Source organism: Oryzias latipes, chromosome 18, assembly GCF_053564925.1.
Source record: "Oryzias latipes strain Hd-rR chromosome 18, Olatipes_Hd-rR_3.1".
Taxonomy (NCBI): domain Eukaryota; kingdom Metazoa; phylum Chordata; class Actinopteri; order Beloniformes; family Adrianichthyidae; genus Oryzias; species Oryzias latipes.
In genome coordinates this window covers 13,293,399-13,306,944 of record NC_136254.1, presented here as the reverse complement: position 1 = coordinate 13,306,944, position 13,546 = coordinate 13,293,399, and the positions used below count along the sequence as shown (strand labels likewise).

Sequence of the window (13,546 nt, the reverse complement as noted above, 5' to 3'; positions counted from 1 at the left end):
AAAACAATACTTTTATTTTTTTAATTTTGGCATTTTCCCTAGACTTCCGGTTCCGGAAGCCCAGTTCCGGTTTCAGGCCCTTGACCACCTTATGTATCTTAACATTTAAAAAATATGTATGGGTTGCTCTAATTAAAAAAAACATACATTTGTTGTAATGAGAGCACCATCGTAAAAAAGTGGCAACTGTTTTATTATTCATCAAATAAAATAAAAAAAAACATGTTTCTACAGGAAAAAAGCTGTTTATTGCCTCATGTCCTCCTTCACTGCATTCAAGAAGAACCTGCTCTTTTGTTTTCCTTCAGGCTTATGTCCTGGTATCTTAAACTCGCACATCATTTACCAACATCCTCACTGTTCCTCCTCGAAACTGCTTCACTGCATTTATCTACAAAACATCTAACATGAGCTGTCACTAGAATGCAACAAAAATAAAAACATGTAAGCCACTGAATTAATGTCTTGCTAATAGAATAGAACTTCTAACTAAATTAACTGAGTAGGCATTGTAATTAGGTCAGTGGTCAACTAAAATCATCCATCCGGCTTCATGTTAACCTTTAGGCTACATGTTGAACACATTTAACTATTCCTTTTAAATTATCTTTCAAACTCCAGCAACTGTCAAAAATATGTGCAGACTGACTGTTTGAATTTAGTCTCCGGAAATCGCAACAATAAAAGTGGAATCTAATTGCTTTATTTTATAAGTTAGAATAGAAATCCTTTGTTGTTTTTATTCAGAGTATAGTGAAATCTGAAATTCTCAGTAAAAGTGAAGTTAGAGCAGAGATTAAGAAGCACTAAACTTAAAAAAAATAGACAATGTTTGAAGAAAGGTACGGAGCCTAAGACCTGACATGGGTAAAATATAATTAGTTCCCTTGAAATAATAATTCACATGATAAGTCATTCATTAACACGGATGTGAGCAATACTTGGATTTACAGTAGGTAGTAACTTCACATTTTGTCTGTGTATATCTCATTACAATGCATGGAAGACACGGACAATGTTTAGAGATCAGATTTTTTTTATTTTGAAAAGCTCTACAAAAGCATCGATAATCACGTCTCCATGTCTGGGTTCATTCACAGACTATCAGAGTAAACTCCGTCCTACCGCAAAAGCTGCTTTCCGCCGCTACTTTCATGTCTCTGTGACCCACATTAGTTTGAGAGAGGAAAATAAAAACAAGACTCAAACTAGGGGATCTATTTATAACTGTCTGGATGAAAATCAGAAAAATATCATAAGCTTTCTGACTGCCAGCATAACAAGAAAACTAGCTCTGCCGCCCGGCATAGTGTTCTCTGCTGCCGGAGCTCACTCTGCTACCCAGCATAGCATGCTCCACTGCAGAATCCTTGTCATTAAAAGAAAACTACACTTTTACCAAAATCACTCTGCTAAAAAGCAAAAAAAAAAAAAAACAGTAAATAATAATAATGGATTTTATTTTTCTGTTTTTTCCAGACACTCAAAGCAATGTAAAAAGCAATATCTATATCCAATTATTCCGTCACTCTTCATTCATATCTGGCCTACAGCCCCTCCGGCCCCTCCAGCCCCTCTGGCCATCAGAGACTTTCATGCACATCCTTCAACCATTGGCCGACCTGCTCAACCACCGGATCCACCTGGGAGATATTGGTCCTTCCCACAATCAGGCGGCAAATGTCTAATAAATTACTGCTACTTTCACAAAAAGCAGCAAAAAGAGAAAGAAAATCCTTATTTCCCATTTGTTTTATGGTTGATTTAACTGTTACCTTCATTAAATATTTTTATTCACATACTGGAAAAGCTTAACTTTTTATAATTTGAAATATTATTTAACCTGTCTCCTAAACTTTAAATATGGGTATTAATTTAGCTGATTTCCTCCACACGATGGCAGCATAATCACAAGTTCCACCAATAACAGCTATGACTACTTTTGCTCTGGACTCTACTTTTTACATATGAAAGTCATTTATGGAATAAAAAAATGCCAAATGATATAAAAAGGAGGACAGATTTTGAAAACTTAATTTAAAAAAGTTAAAAGCTGGTTAAAGTCTAAACAAGATTGTTGTTTTTGTTCATGTGGGGAAGCAGCAGGTATTTATGCAATGGTCATACAATTTATAGTTACAATGTTTTGTTTGATTCTAAATTATTTTGATTCTAACGTTCAAGCCTGCCACAATAATTCAACCCTGAAACAATGATTCAATCCTGAAACAATGTTTTTAAACATTATTCAAAACAAATACAGCTTTATCCCCTTTACTTTTAACGTGATACAAATGCCAAGACAGGTTCATCCAAAATTATTCCAAGGAATCTAAAATCAGAAGCTTTTTTTTGTCAGTTACTAGTTATAGTGAAATTCCTCAATGAGTGTTTGTGTCTCTAATGATGCAGTGTGGTGATCCTGCTGCACTTCCCCATGCTAAAGACTGTGACACTGGAGGACAAAAGGTGGGTGTCAGCCTCACTATTTAACATTGGTCCGAGTGGGAATCTGGAGCTCCGGTACAGTCTTCAGCTTGAGTTGCATAAAAAGTTAAATCTGTGTTTTAAAGGTTTTCTTGATTTTCTTTGCTCTCCATTTTTTTCATTGACTGCAAATATGGGTAAAAGTTGTATACTGTTAAAAAACAGCATTGTCTAAAATCCAGAATAGTTCTTTATAATTGTGCGTAGATAGTTCTACCGTTCTCACATTTTATACAAATTAAAATGTTTTGCGTTAATGTTAGAAAAAAATAAAACCACACAAACTGAAATTTTTCTTTTATTTTCAAAATCTTGGTTTTGTCATCTTTTATTTAATGTTATTGTAAGGAAATAATGCTGAATCATGGCAAACAACATAATTACATTAATGTGTGTCTTCATAGTTCCTAACAATTCAAAAACAGTCAGGAAAAAACAATAAAACAACCAAAGGGTCAAAATCCATTGGTCGCTGGCGGGAATCGAACCCGTGTTTCTTGGCATTTTGGCCTTTTTTCACGCATTCCTTGAAAATACTGGGTTGTGTCAGGAAGGGCATCCTGCGAAACCAAATCACCTGTGCGAATGAGTGACAGCTGGTTTGCTATGGCGACAACTAACAGGAGAAGCTGAAAGGTAAAAAGTAAATAAATAAGCTGTTACAAGGTACAACAAAACTAATAAAATGATGCCATTTAAAAATAATTCATGTGTTTTCTCATATTACTTCTATTTAGGTAAAAGTAGAAGAACAAATTATTACATTTGCACAAAAAAAGGTTTGCTTTTGTTGGCTGTTATCATATTTTACCTTCAATTAGCTTTGGTCAGTGGGGACATGCTCATTTGGCTGACCTCTACACCTCAGCAACCCATAACTTTATTCTAAATATAAATTTTAAGACATATTTGTTGTGTGATAATGTAGATTTACATTAATCTTCCCCCTTTATTCTTTTAAAAATGCATTTTATGGTTTACTTTGATATGAAAATCTTTGAGGTAAACAACTTTTTCTTGCTGGTTTATATTTACATTATTTCTTTTTTTTGTACTGTATATTTCTAATTAACAGAAATTCATGATCAATTTTACAATAACAGTTTCAAAAATCCAGATTTGATACAACACAAAACATCTAAACTGGAGAGAGAAATGATGAAATAAAGCAGATGTAGACACGTGCACAACTAAACAAAAAATAAAGAAGCCAGTGATTTAGACTTTAACAAATACTGAACTACTGAACCATCCACACACCGAAACAGTTCTGAACTGCAGATACTATTAAAATGGGCTCTAGATAGAACATGAATGAATGTGAAATGTGCCCAAAATGAGCAGATTTATAATTAAGGACAGACCAGAGTCATTTAGCATATTCTTTGACTAAACAAGCAGCTGAATAAAAACGGGACTAATTTTTACGCACCACTGACGCAGCTTATCTGAGCTCCAGTTGGCTGCTTCCACGCACCCGAAGGGTTAATTGGGGTCGCAGTCAATTTCGTCAGGCAGTGAACTCAAATGTCCAAATTTGCCAGGGGACAGGTGCGCTTGTGAGTCACGCCCTTGGACGTGAGGAGAATGGTGGCCTATAGCCTCGTTGGTGGAGCTCGCTAGCACCGGAGGTTTTATGACCAATATGAGAGCGACCCGCGGCACGCGCAGCTTACTGCGTACCTGCGCTCTCACCTGTTTTCTCTTCCTGTTGTGTTCCACCTGCGCCGGCGCTGCAACCCGGCGAAACGTGGCTTCCCATCCCTCGACGTCGAAGCGCAGCCGGAGGAGTCACCAGAGCGCCAAACACATGGGAGCGCACCACCGGCCGCTGACGGACGAGCAGAAAGCGGACCAGAACCTGCAGTTCATGCTCAGCTTGTATCGGAGCGCAGCCGAACCGGACGGCAGGCCCAAACAGCATCGGAAATTTGGGTCCAACACAGTGCGCCTGCTAAGACCCACGGCGTCGTCGGTGCACTACCGACCCACTTCAGGAGGTGAACGAAGTTCTTAGTGTTTTAGGGGAGTACCTGCAAATCTAGATGCAAATACTTCTCGAAAAAATATTCCAGAATTTCAGAGGTATGGCAGCACATGCGCATTGGTTATTCTTTTAGATTTCAGGCCTGCTACTAATTGCCAAACATCTCCATTCATTCATTACATTAAAAAACAAAAAAACTACTGAGAACTTTTGTGTAACTTCCCAGTTTCATGTATCTAGCTTTCACCCACATCAATTATTTCAACATGAGAACATCTCAGTTTGCATTTTGACTGAAGTTAAATTCAGTCCTTGTACTTAGAGAAAAATGGTCTTGCATTGTTGTGCTTCTAACCAATTAAGCACCTAACATTTCTGTGAATTTTTGTAGCAGCAAAGTGACTCCCAATGAGCTGTTAATTAATAAAACCTCAAAATTGTTAGATAAACTCAGTTTAACATTTAAAGCAGAATGTTGAAAGCTTTAAACAACTTCTTCAGAAACATTTCAAGACTGCAGGTCTTAAAAAATATACTACAAAAAAGTCACTCAAAACTGCTTTTTATAATAGGGAAGGGTTCTGATGTAACTAAAAAGACTGCATTTCTATAAAACATAACCTGTAAACTTGCATTTAATGCAGTTTGTTTAAAACGACGGTTTCTAAACTTTTCGGGAGGATGGCCAAATTTGGTGAGGTGAAAACATGAGGGCCAACCTTTCAGCCTGATATTTTTTGGACTATTTTAATAGTAAATTTTTAACCATAATTTCTGTCAATTTGTTTATTTTTGCACCGTTCATTCCCAGTTATCTTGTCGTGGTTAGAATTTTGATTTTCTAAAAGGAGCCTGCAGGCCTGTGAAAATTTGAATGAGGGCCCCATTAGGCCAATCGACCAGACTTTGGAGATGCCAGATTTAAGAGTATGTTTTACATTTCAACACATACTTTAACACACCTTTTATATTAATCTTTTTTTTAATTACATAAAATGTACTCATGGTCAGTTTGGTGTCTCAAGGATCGCTGTGTTAAAATAACCTCTTCTCTTCCTCAGACCTCTGCTACACATTCACAGTGCAGTACAAACTCGACACACTTCCCTCGGAGCAGCTTGTCAGAGCGTCCTTTATCCACCTGCGCACCTCCTCTTTAACATTAAGCACAAGCCAAACTGTGGAGCCCCCCCAGTGCCGGGCTCAAATTGCCTCATTTGGTGGGAAAAGCCTGGCCGTCTTAGAGCCCCACGAGCAGTGGACGGAGACAGACATCACCGCACACGTCAGTGCTCACATCCTGCAAGGGAGAGACATTAATGAGGAGGGGCACTTGACCCTCACTGCTCAGTACTGGTGCACAGAACCTGGGAAGCCTGATGTTGACCCATGGTGGTGGTGGTGGGCTCCCTTTCAAGAAAGGAAACGCTGGAATAGTGAGCCCCACCTTGAAGCTCCCTCTCTTCTTTTGTACCTGGAGGAGGAAAGAGAGGTAAAGGAGTGGATGGGGGATTTTCTTGGGGTTAACGGGGAAGACATCATGAGGCGAGTTGGCTGGTGGCACCCTTCCATTCGCCGGCGGCGTAGCTTCAAACAGAACTCAACTTTGGAACTAAAAGATTCTTTCCTTGATGCTCTTAACTCTCCGACCTCTTCCTCAATGTCTTCTTCCATAATTTCTGAAATTCCTACCTACAAAACCAAAAGCAGTACGCCCAAGAATCGCTGCAAACTTCACTCCGTCACCCTGTCCTTTGACGAACTCGGCTTGGGTCATTACTTTATCGCCCCACGAGTCTATAACCCTCGATACTGCCAAGGTGACTGCCCAAAAGTACTTCACTATGGATACCATTCTCCCAACCATGCCATCATTCAAACAGTCATCAATGAGCTGGGTATTGGAGAGGTTCCCCCTCCGTCGTGTGTACCACACAAGTACAGGCCTATGAGCGTGTTAGTTGACTACAAGAAGAAGGTGGATTACAGGGAGCTTGAAGACATGGTGGCTGAGTCCTGTACGTGTCGTTGAAGACTCAAAAGAACTGAGGAATTTGAAAATGCAGCTCTGACAAAGACTGATCCCTGGACTCTAGGCAGGTCATCGAATCAATTTAGGGGTTGGCAGCTAATGATGATGAGTCTAAGACTGGAAGGAGGAAGTTGATGTGGTTTCAGATGTTTACATTCCTTGGTAAAGCACTTTCAAGGTAATTATTGTGCATTTCATTGTTTTCTGTGTTTTAAACCTGATCTGTTTTACATAAAGTGCAATAATTCATACTTGTACAATCCAACAAAACCTTAATTTATGTATTTGAAAAATCTGACATGTTTTTTTTTTTGTGGAGCTACATTTATTCTGTAGGACAAATGTGGCTTAAACTAAAGAAATATTTTAAGGAACAAAGGTCAGCAATGATGGATTCAAGTCTGATTGCTGGCTTTCATTGCAGGCTTTTTGAGCCACTTTTTTCCCCCCATTTACTTCAGTCTGTACGTACTTGATAAGGTCTCGCTAAACATGAACTGCTGCTGATCTTTTCTTTGGCAATATGATGGTTAACTATAACAGTGTGTGAAATTCTAATGAAATTGGTGATGTAGAGGAAAAAATACAATTTGTTTTAAAAAAAAAATTGGGAAAATAAATAAAATAAAATGCATATTTTGTAAAGACCAATTAGTTGTGGATTTTATTTGAATTCTTTTGGGTTTTTTTGTTTTTGTTTCTTGAAATAGAAGTTGCTCTTGTGAGGAATAAATAAAAGTTCACAGGCAGTTCAAATTACAGAGGTGATCCTTTTAGACGCTACAGTTTTGAAATTTATTGGACCAAGGCAAATATTTGCATTAAGCTATCAATCTAATAAATTTGGGCTCGCTGAAGCAGAACTCGAGCTACAAAGATTTTAAGGATACAAAAGTGTACAGAAGAAACATTTAAAGTTCTTTTGAAAAATACATCTGAAACATTACAATTCAGACATTAGGCCAAAAAATTAACACAAACTTAAAACCTGGAAGACAAAAAAAACCTGAAACTTGATTATTTCTACAGTTTTATTTTTTAAATCCAACTTCTTGCTTTGAATGTGGATGGAAGAAAAGCTCAATGACTTCTAAAATAACCCAAAAAATGGTAAAGCTGAGAGAAGGGAGTTTGGATTGACTTAATTTAACAAATGTAACCCTTGTGCTATCCTAGGCACTTTAACATTGGCAGTTGGGTCATATAGACCCACTAGACAGTGCTCTGAACCTTTTTTTCTTCAATGATTTGTGATCTTCACTGGTGTCCATGAATTACATGAAATCTTTCCACCTTTATCCACCTTTGTCATGGTAGGGAGAACACGTCAATGCAAGGGTGGGGTCATCTGGACCCCACAAGATGGCACAAGGGATAGATGTACTTTATTTTACCTCGGGGGGGGGGGGGGGGGCTGCTAACCCTCCTGTTATGTTCAGGGTCAGATTGACCCGTTTTGAATTTTAAATACCAAAAAATAAAAACTGAAAAGCATTTGTCTACTTTGAAAATTCAAATAGAAAAAAGTATCAACACTGTTCCTCAGAAACAAAGCATGGGGGTTGAACAGTAAATGACCAAAGTAAATTATCGTAGTCTTGCCTTTAGAACCAATGAGACTAGAGATTTAAATAGATTTTGGTTTGAGTGGTGGGAGTCCTTTTAATAAGTAAGGTTTGATTTAAATGTTCATTAATTGTGGGACCAGTCTTCCTACATAAACATTGCAACTGATGATATTTAGCTTTCATTAAATGGAGTTCAGAGGTAAGCCAACAAACATTGAGAGAAATCAAACAGGCAGGGGTTTCAGCGGAGCAGGAGAGTTCAGGACAGAGCTTGCACAACTATTACTCAGAAAACCTTGTTTTATCAGGTGAGAAAATGGAATCAAAGGAAAAATTAATGCCAAAAACAACAAACCAAGTCCAGAGGGTGTCCTTTAACATGATTGAAGGTCAATGTTTTCCTGAAAGTTTGCTGCATTGTGTTTTTGTGGATCCAGAGAAAGTCTGAGAAGATCCAGAGAGAGGAGCTGTTGTTTGGATGAGGAAGTCTGTGGAGTGACATAGAAGAACATTGGAGTTGTTCAGGACATGTATGAGAGCTGGAGGACAGTGGTGAGATGTTCTTTAGTTGGGACTACAAAGTTCCTAGATCATTGTGGGAAGTTCCTTTTAGAACTTTGCAGCACTAAAACTACAAAGTTCTAAAAACTTTGTGGTCAGGGGACCCAGGTAAGGCAGTGAAAGACTTTTAAGGACTTGGGGTCAATAGTCTACAACAGAGAATGTGGGAAAGAGGTGGAGAGATGTGTACAAGCAGGTTGGAATAGGGGGAGGAAGGTTTCAGATGGGATGTATGACTAAAGAGTGTCAGAAAGAATAAAGGAAAGGTGGGGAGGAATGTGGTGAGAGCAGCCATTGTGTTGGTTTTGAAACAGTGGCTCTGAAAAAGGAACTTGGAAGAAAATTTGTTCCTAACAGTAGATAATGGTATTTTTAACATTTTGTGTTAAAAATACCATTATTTTTCTCATAGTTGAGGGAATGTATATGAAGAAAATTAAACTCAAAACTGCAGGACCTGGGTTTGACCCCTGAGTTCTAGTTAAAGGAACTCTAAATGCTTCAGGATGCCTAAACATTTTGGACAAGTCCATACTCCCAACCTTGTGGGAACAGTTTGGAGCAGGCCCCTCCCTCTTCCAACATGAGGGTTGGAAAGCAAAGTAAGGTTTATAGAGACATGGATGACACAGTCTGGTGTGGATGAACTTGACCGGCCTGCACAGAGCCCTGAACCCATCCCTTTGGGATGAGCGGAGACTGAAAGCCAGGTCTTCTCCACCAACATTAGTGTGACCTCACCTATGTCCTTTTGGAAGAATGGTCCCAAATTCCCATAGACACACTCCTCAAACCTTGTGGACAGCCTTCCCAGAAGAGTTGAAGTTGCAAAAGGTGGACCGACATCATATTGAACTCCATGGGTTAGGAATGAGATGGCACTTCAGTTCTTATGTGAGTCAAGGGAGGTGAGCCAATATTTCTGGTAATATAGTGTATGCTCTCTAAAAAGACATGTTTTTTTTTATATATATATATTTTGGCCACAAAAAAAAGCATAATCATAATTAAAAGACCACAGGAAATGCTTTAAAAACAGATCAAAATATGATTTGAGAGGGACTTTAACTCTACTACAAGTATTCTTAGGGTGTATTCAGACTGGAAAAGTCTGTTGGTCCAGATCAAGTACTTTTAAAAAAAAATTGGTTTATTAATAACATACATGTGCATTTTCAGATTAATATTTTTAGTTGGTTTAAATATTTTTAATAGGTTTAACCTCTTAAGACCTGGTGTCCACATGTATGGACATCCCATTTTGGGCTATATTACCACAGTTAATAATTGTTTTAATGGGGCCCCATGACTACATGTGTAGAAGGTTAGCTCAAATATTAGCTCAGGTCTTAAGAAGTTAAAAATGGAATTTAAATCACTGTAGTATTATGTTTTCCTTAGTAATAAAAACCTGCCAAAAATCACCTGCCTGTGCCAGTTGTCAACCGCTAGAATGAGATTCAAGTGATTGTTGATAAAAGAATCAAGATAAAAGAATCTTGAATCTTGAATCTTGTTGCAGGGCACCGACTACAGTTAAAGCTACATTTGAACTACAGATCCCACAATCCCCTAGAATGCCTCCCACCTCAGGTACATTTTTGTCAGGGCAGAAAGGAAAGCCCTAAAAATTATTTGTTGATTGGACTACAGCTGTTAAACTGTCCTGTGGATTTGTGGGTAATGGCACAGGTAATCTGCATGACTAGAGAAAGTTCCTGATTCCCAATCATGAAAGCTGGGGTTCATCCCCAAAATGCCATTCAGGTTGTGTTTTCTTCTATGTCGTACGTTACACTGCTGCACTTGAAATACCAGACTGGAAAAGCTGTGACTTTGCATTTAGAGAGAGTTTCTGGCTTTAGTTCCAGAGGACACTGTATGCAAAGGAGTCTCCATGAAGTTCTTCAGCTTTGCCAACATCTCCGCTCTGCCACCAACTCTACCAACTCCAGTCTCAAACCCACAAAATTTCTTGCTGACAGCCCCCCCAGCACACCACTGCATAGAGGAGGGCACTGGAGACAACAGGCTGTCAGAATAAAAAAAGCAAATGGGGACACACATTAAACGAGGTGAGTGTCCTTAAAAAGTACATTCTGCTCTGCCCTTTTTTGTAGATAGTCCATGTTTGTAGACCAGCTCAATTCATTGTCTAAAAGGACTCTGAAGTACTTGGGCCAAAGTTCCTCAAAGGTTGAGGTTGTCCCTATATACAGGGCCAAATCCGAATTCTACCAGTACCTCTCCAATTGTACGGGCATTTGGAGCTGTAGTGGTGTCCAAACTTTTTTTAGGGGGTAGCCATAGTGGCTTAAGACTGGATATCCCTCCACCAGGAGAGTGATCACTGTGGTGCGAAGGAGAAATGCATTACTTGACTAGGGTGTGCTCTGAAGCACAGAAGTTTACATTGAAATGTTGTGTTTTTGCAAAACTTTTTAAAGCTATAAAACCGATGTTGTGTATCTTTCGAGCGATGGCAGCAATGCGCTAACGGAGCTCACCGGCGACAATTCATGATGGGCAGTGTCGTCCAAATTTGAAGACACAAATTTTCCATAAATCTCCGCTTGGAGGGATAATTGTAGGGGTAGGGGAAGAATTCAGATTCAGCCCTATAGTTAGTGAACACCACCACCTCTGCTCTAAGGGATGGGTTGTAGAGCAGCAGGTGCCCGTCGGAAGTCCAGCACCATCTCCTTTGCTTTGAAATGTTCAGATACATGACCTCTTTTTGTGATAAACCTGTCCAACACAAAAAGGGCTTCAGCTCTCATCTGTTCGCTCAGTTGTTGGACAGAACAAGTTAGAGAGAGAAAAAAAGAAAAGGAAGGTTCAGATGGAGATTATTCCACCAATTTCACTCTATTAAGTCTTGCACCAGACTCCTGCATCCTCTCTCCTAACCCTCCATGATACATGCCCCAATTGCAGTGTCATTAGAGAATTTCTACATGTGGCATGTACCAAAGTTGTAGAAGAAGTCAGCAGTGTAGAGAGAGAAGAGGAGAGGTGAAAGAACTGTGCCTTGTGGGGCACCCATGCAGCTGGTCGCCATGTGTTTGCTCCTATTTCCAAATGGCAGAACATGGCATGCATTGCAGACCAGAGGCACCCACCACTCTGATGCAATAGTGTCTCAGCTTTGTGCACAACTGCAGAACACAGCAGGGGTCAGACCAAGTCAGTGGTGCATTTCTGTGAGGCAGGAAAAGACACTTAAAAATGTTTTTATTGAAATTTCAGCAGACAATCACGTTTTATCAGTGGTGGTCCGTCAGGGCCTTCATAGCCTTTTCTGAAGGTGCAAGCAATATCAGAATAATGTTTTAATTATGTTTTGCCCATTCATATTCATTAAATCATTCCAAATGGTCTGCCCATTCCCTTTTATTGTGTTTGTGATGGTTATGCTGCTTCCAGACAGACGTATTTTTACATTGGAGCATTTAACCAATTGCATTTCAGCTAGCCTTTGTTGCCAGGCAGGATAAGGGCCTTCACCATGAGTTGTAAAGGTCTCAGAATGCAAAAACAATGTTGGTCATTCATTTCTTTCAACCGATCAGATTTTGAGTTTGTGTCACCAGGGCCTTCTAGCAGGCTTAGGCAACTTCACAGTATTAAGACCTTCTGATTGGACAGAAGTTTCAGGAAGTCACATGCTGCCTTGCCCAGTTTGACACAGAGCCATGGAGCACTTTTTGATCTGTCTCAGTTAAACAGAGCTGACTGCACTGCAAGCCACGGATGATCTCCTTGAATACCTTCATCAGAAAAATCTGAGTAAGATCATGAAGCAACTGTACAGATTTGCGTGTTTGACGCTGACCATCCCCGTGTCCACTGTGTCTGTCAAGGGGACATATATAATATATATATATATAACATATATAATAAATAACATTCCAAATTTATGTGGTTGTTTTCAATGTTTTGTGCTGGATGTATTTGCATAATGAGATTTGTTTACTGTTTTTATTCAGTTTATTTCCCCCACTGTGTTTTACGTATATTTGTACTGAACTTAACTGAATCCAATAGTGCTGTTCTCAGTGCTCCTCTGCTTTTCTTTTCAAAGTTCTAAATGATCGCTGTGTTAGTGACTGATAAAATGACAGTGACCAAAAGTACAGTTTGCCCATACCAAGAATCAACTGTCTACATGTTTTAAACGCTGAGAGGTTTGAGTTCACCCTTATCAACCCCTTCTGCTGAGGTTTGAAAAACTCAAATTGGGCACATGACATCTGTACACACTGATTGGGAGCAGATGCCGTGATGGTGAGAAGGGAATACAACATTTATTGTAATAAAGAATTTTGTGAGTCCAGGGCAGGTTGTGGGTTTTCCAGGACATGAGGTCAGAGCAGGTGGATAAATTCCAGGGCAAACATTCAAGGTAAGCATACAGACTGGCAGGGCGAAGGAGAAGGAACTGGTCTCAAACTATGTTCACACCAGTCATGTGATGCATGTTCAAGAATGCGCTTTCTCAAATGGGCTTTTAGGATATTGTGTTCACACTGGACTGTCATTGCCTGATACTAGCCCCATTTATCTGTAGTTGGAAGAGGCTTGGTGCGAAATGTCGATGGGATGCAAATCTTGCTCCAGGGTTTTTCTTTTACAGCTCTATTCCAACAGAGGAAAGACTTAACTTCATTAAATTCTGGCCGGATAAAAAGACGTAAATTCATTTCTCCTCGATCAATTTTTCAAACTTTTGGCATTTCTATGAAATGTCGCTACTAAATCCAAGTCCCTGACTGGTCAAAATTTCACCTGATTTAACTTTTCAATGGCTGCATGTTTTGTACATAGAGCCTGAAAACGGCTCAATGCAAATTGTGTTTTTAACATGTCCGTGTAGCATTTTTCTCATGAGGACATTAGAAATAAAACTGA

At 39.3% G+C, this 13,546-nt stretch overlaps 1 protein-coding gene across 1 annotated transcript; it reads left to right on the top strand.

Moving 5' to 3' along the window:
• Positions 1-3,925: 3,925 nt before the first annotated feature.
• bmp15 (bone morphogenetic protein 15) lies at positions 3,926-7,157 on the top strand. Its single transcript, XM_004079944.5, has 2 exons — positions 3,926-4,487; positions 5,536-7,157. Exons 1-2 carry the CDS (start codon positions 4,124-4,126, stop codon positions 6,504-6,506), a joined length of 1,335 nt encoding a protein of 444 aa, XP_004079992.1. The 5' UTR covers positions 3,926-4,123; the 3' UTR covers positions 6,507-7,157.
• The last annotated feature ends 6,389 nt before the right edge of the window (positions 7,158-13,546 follow it).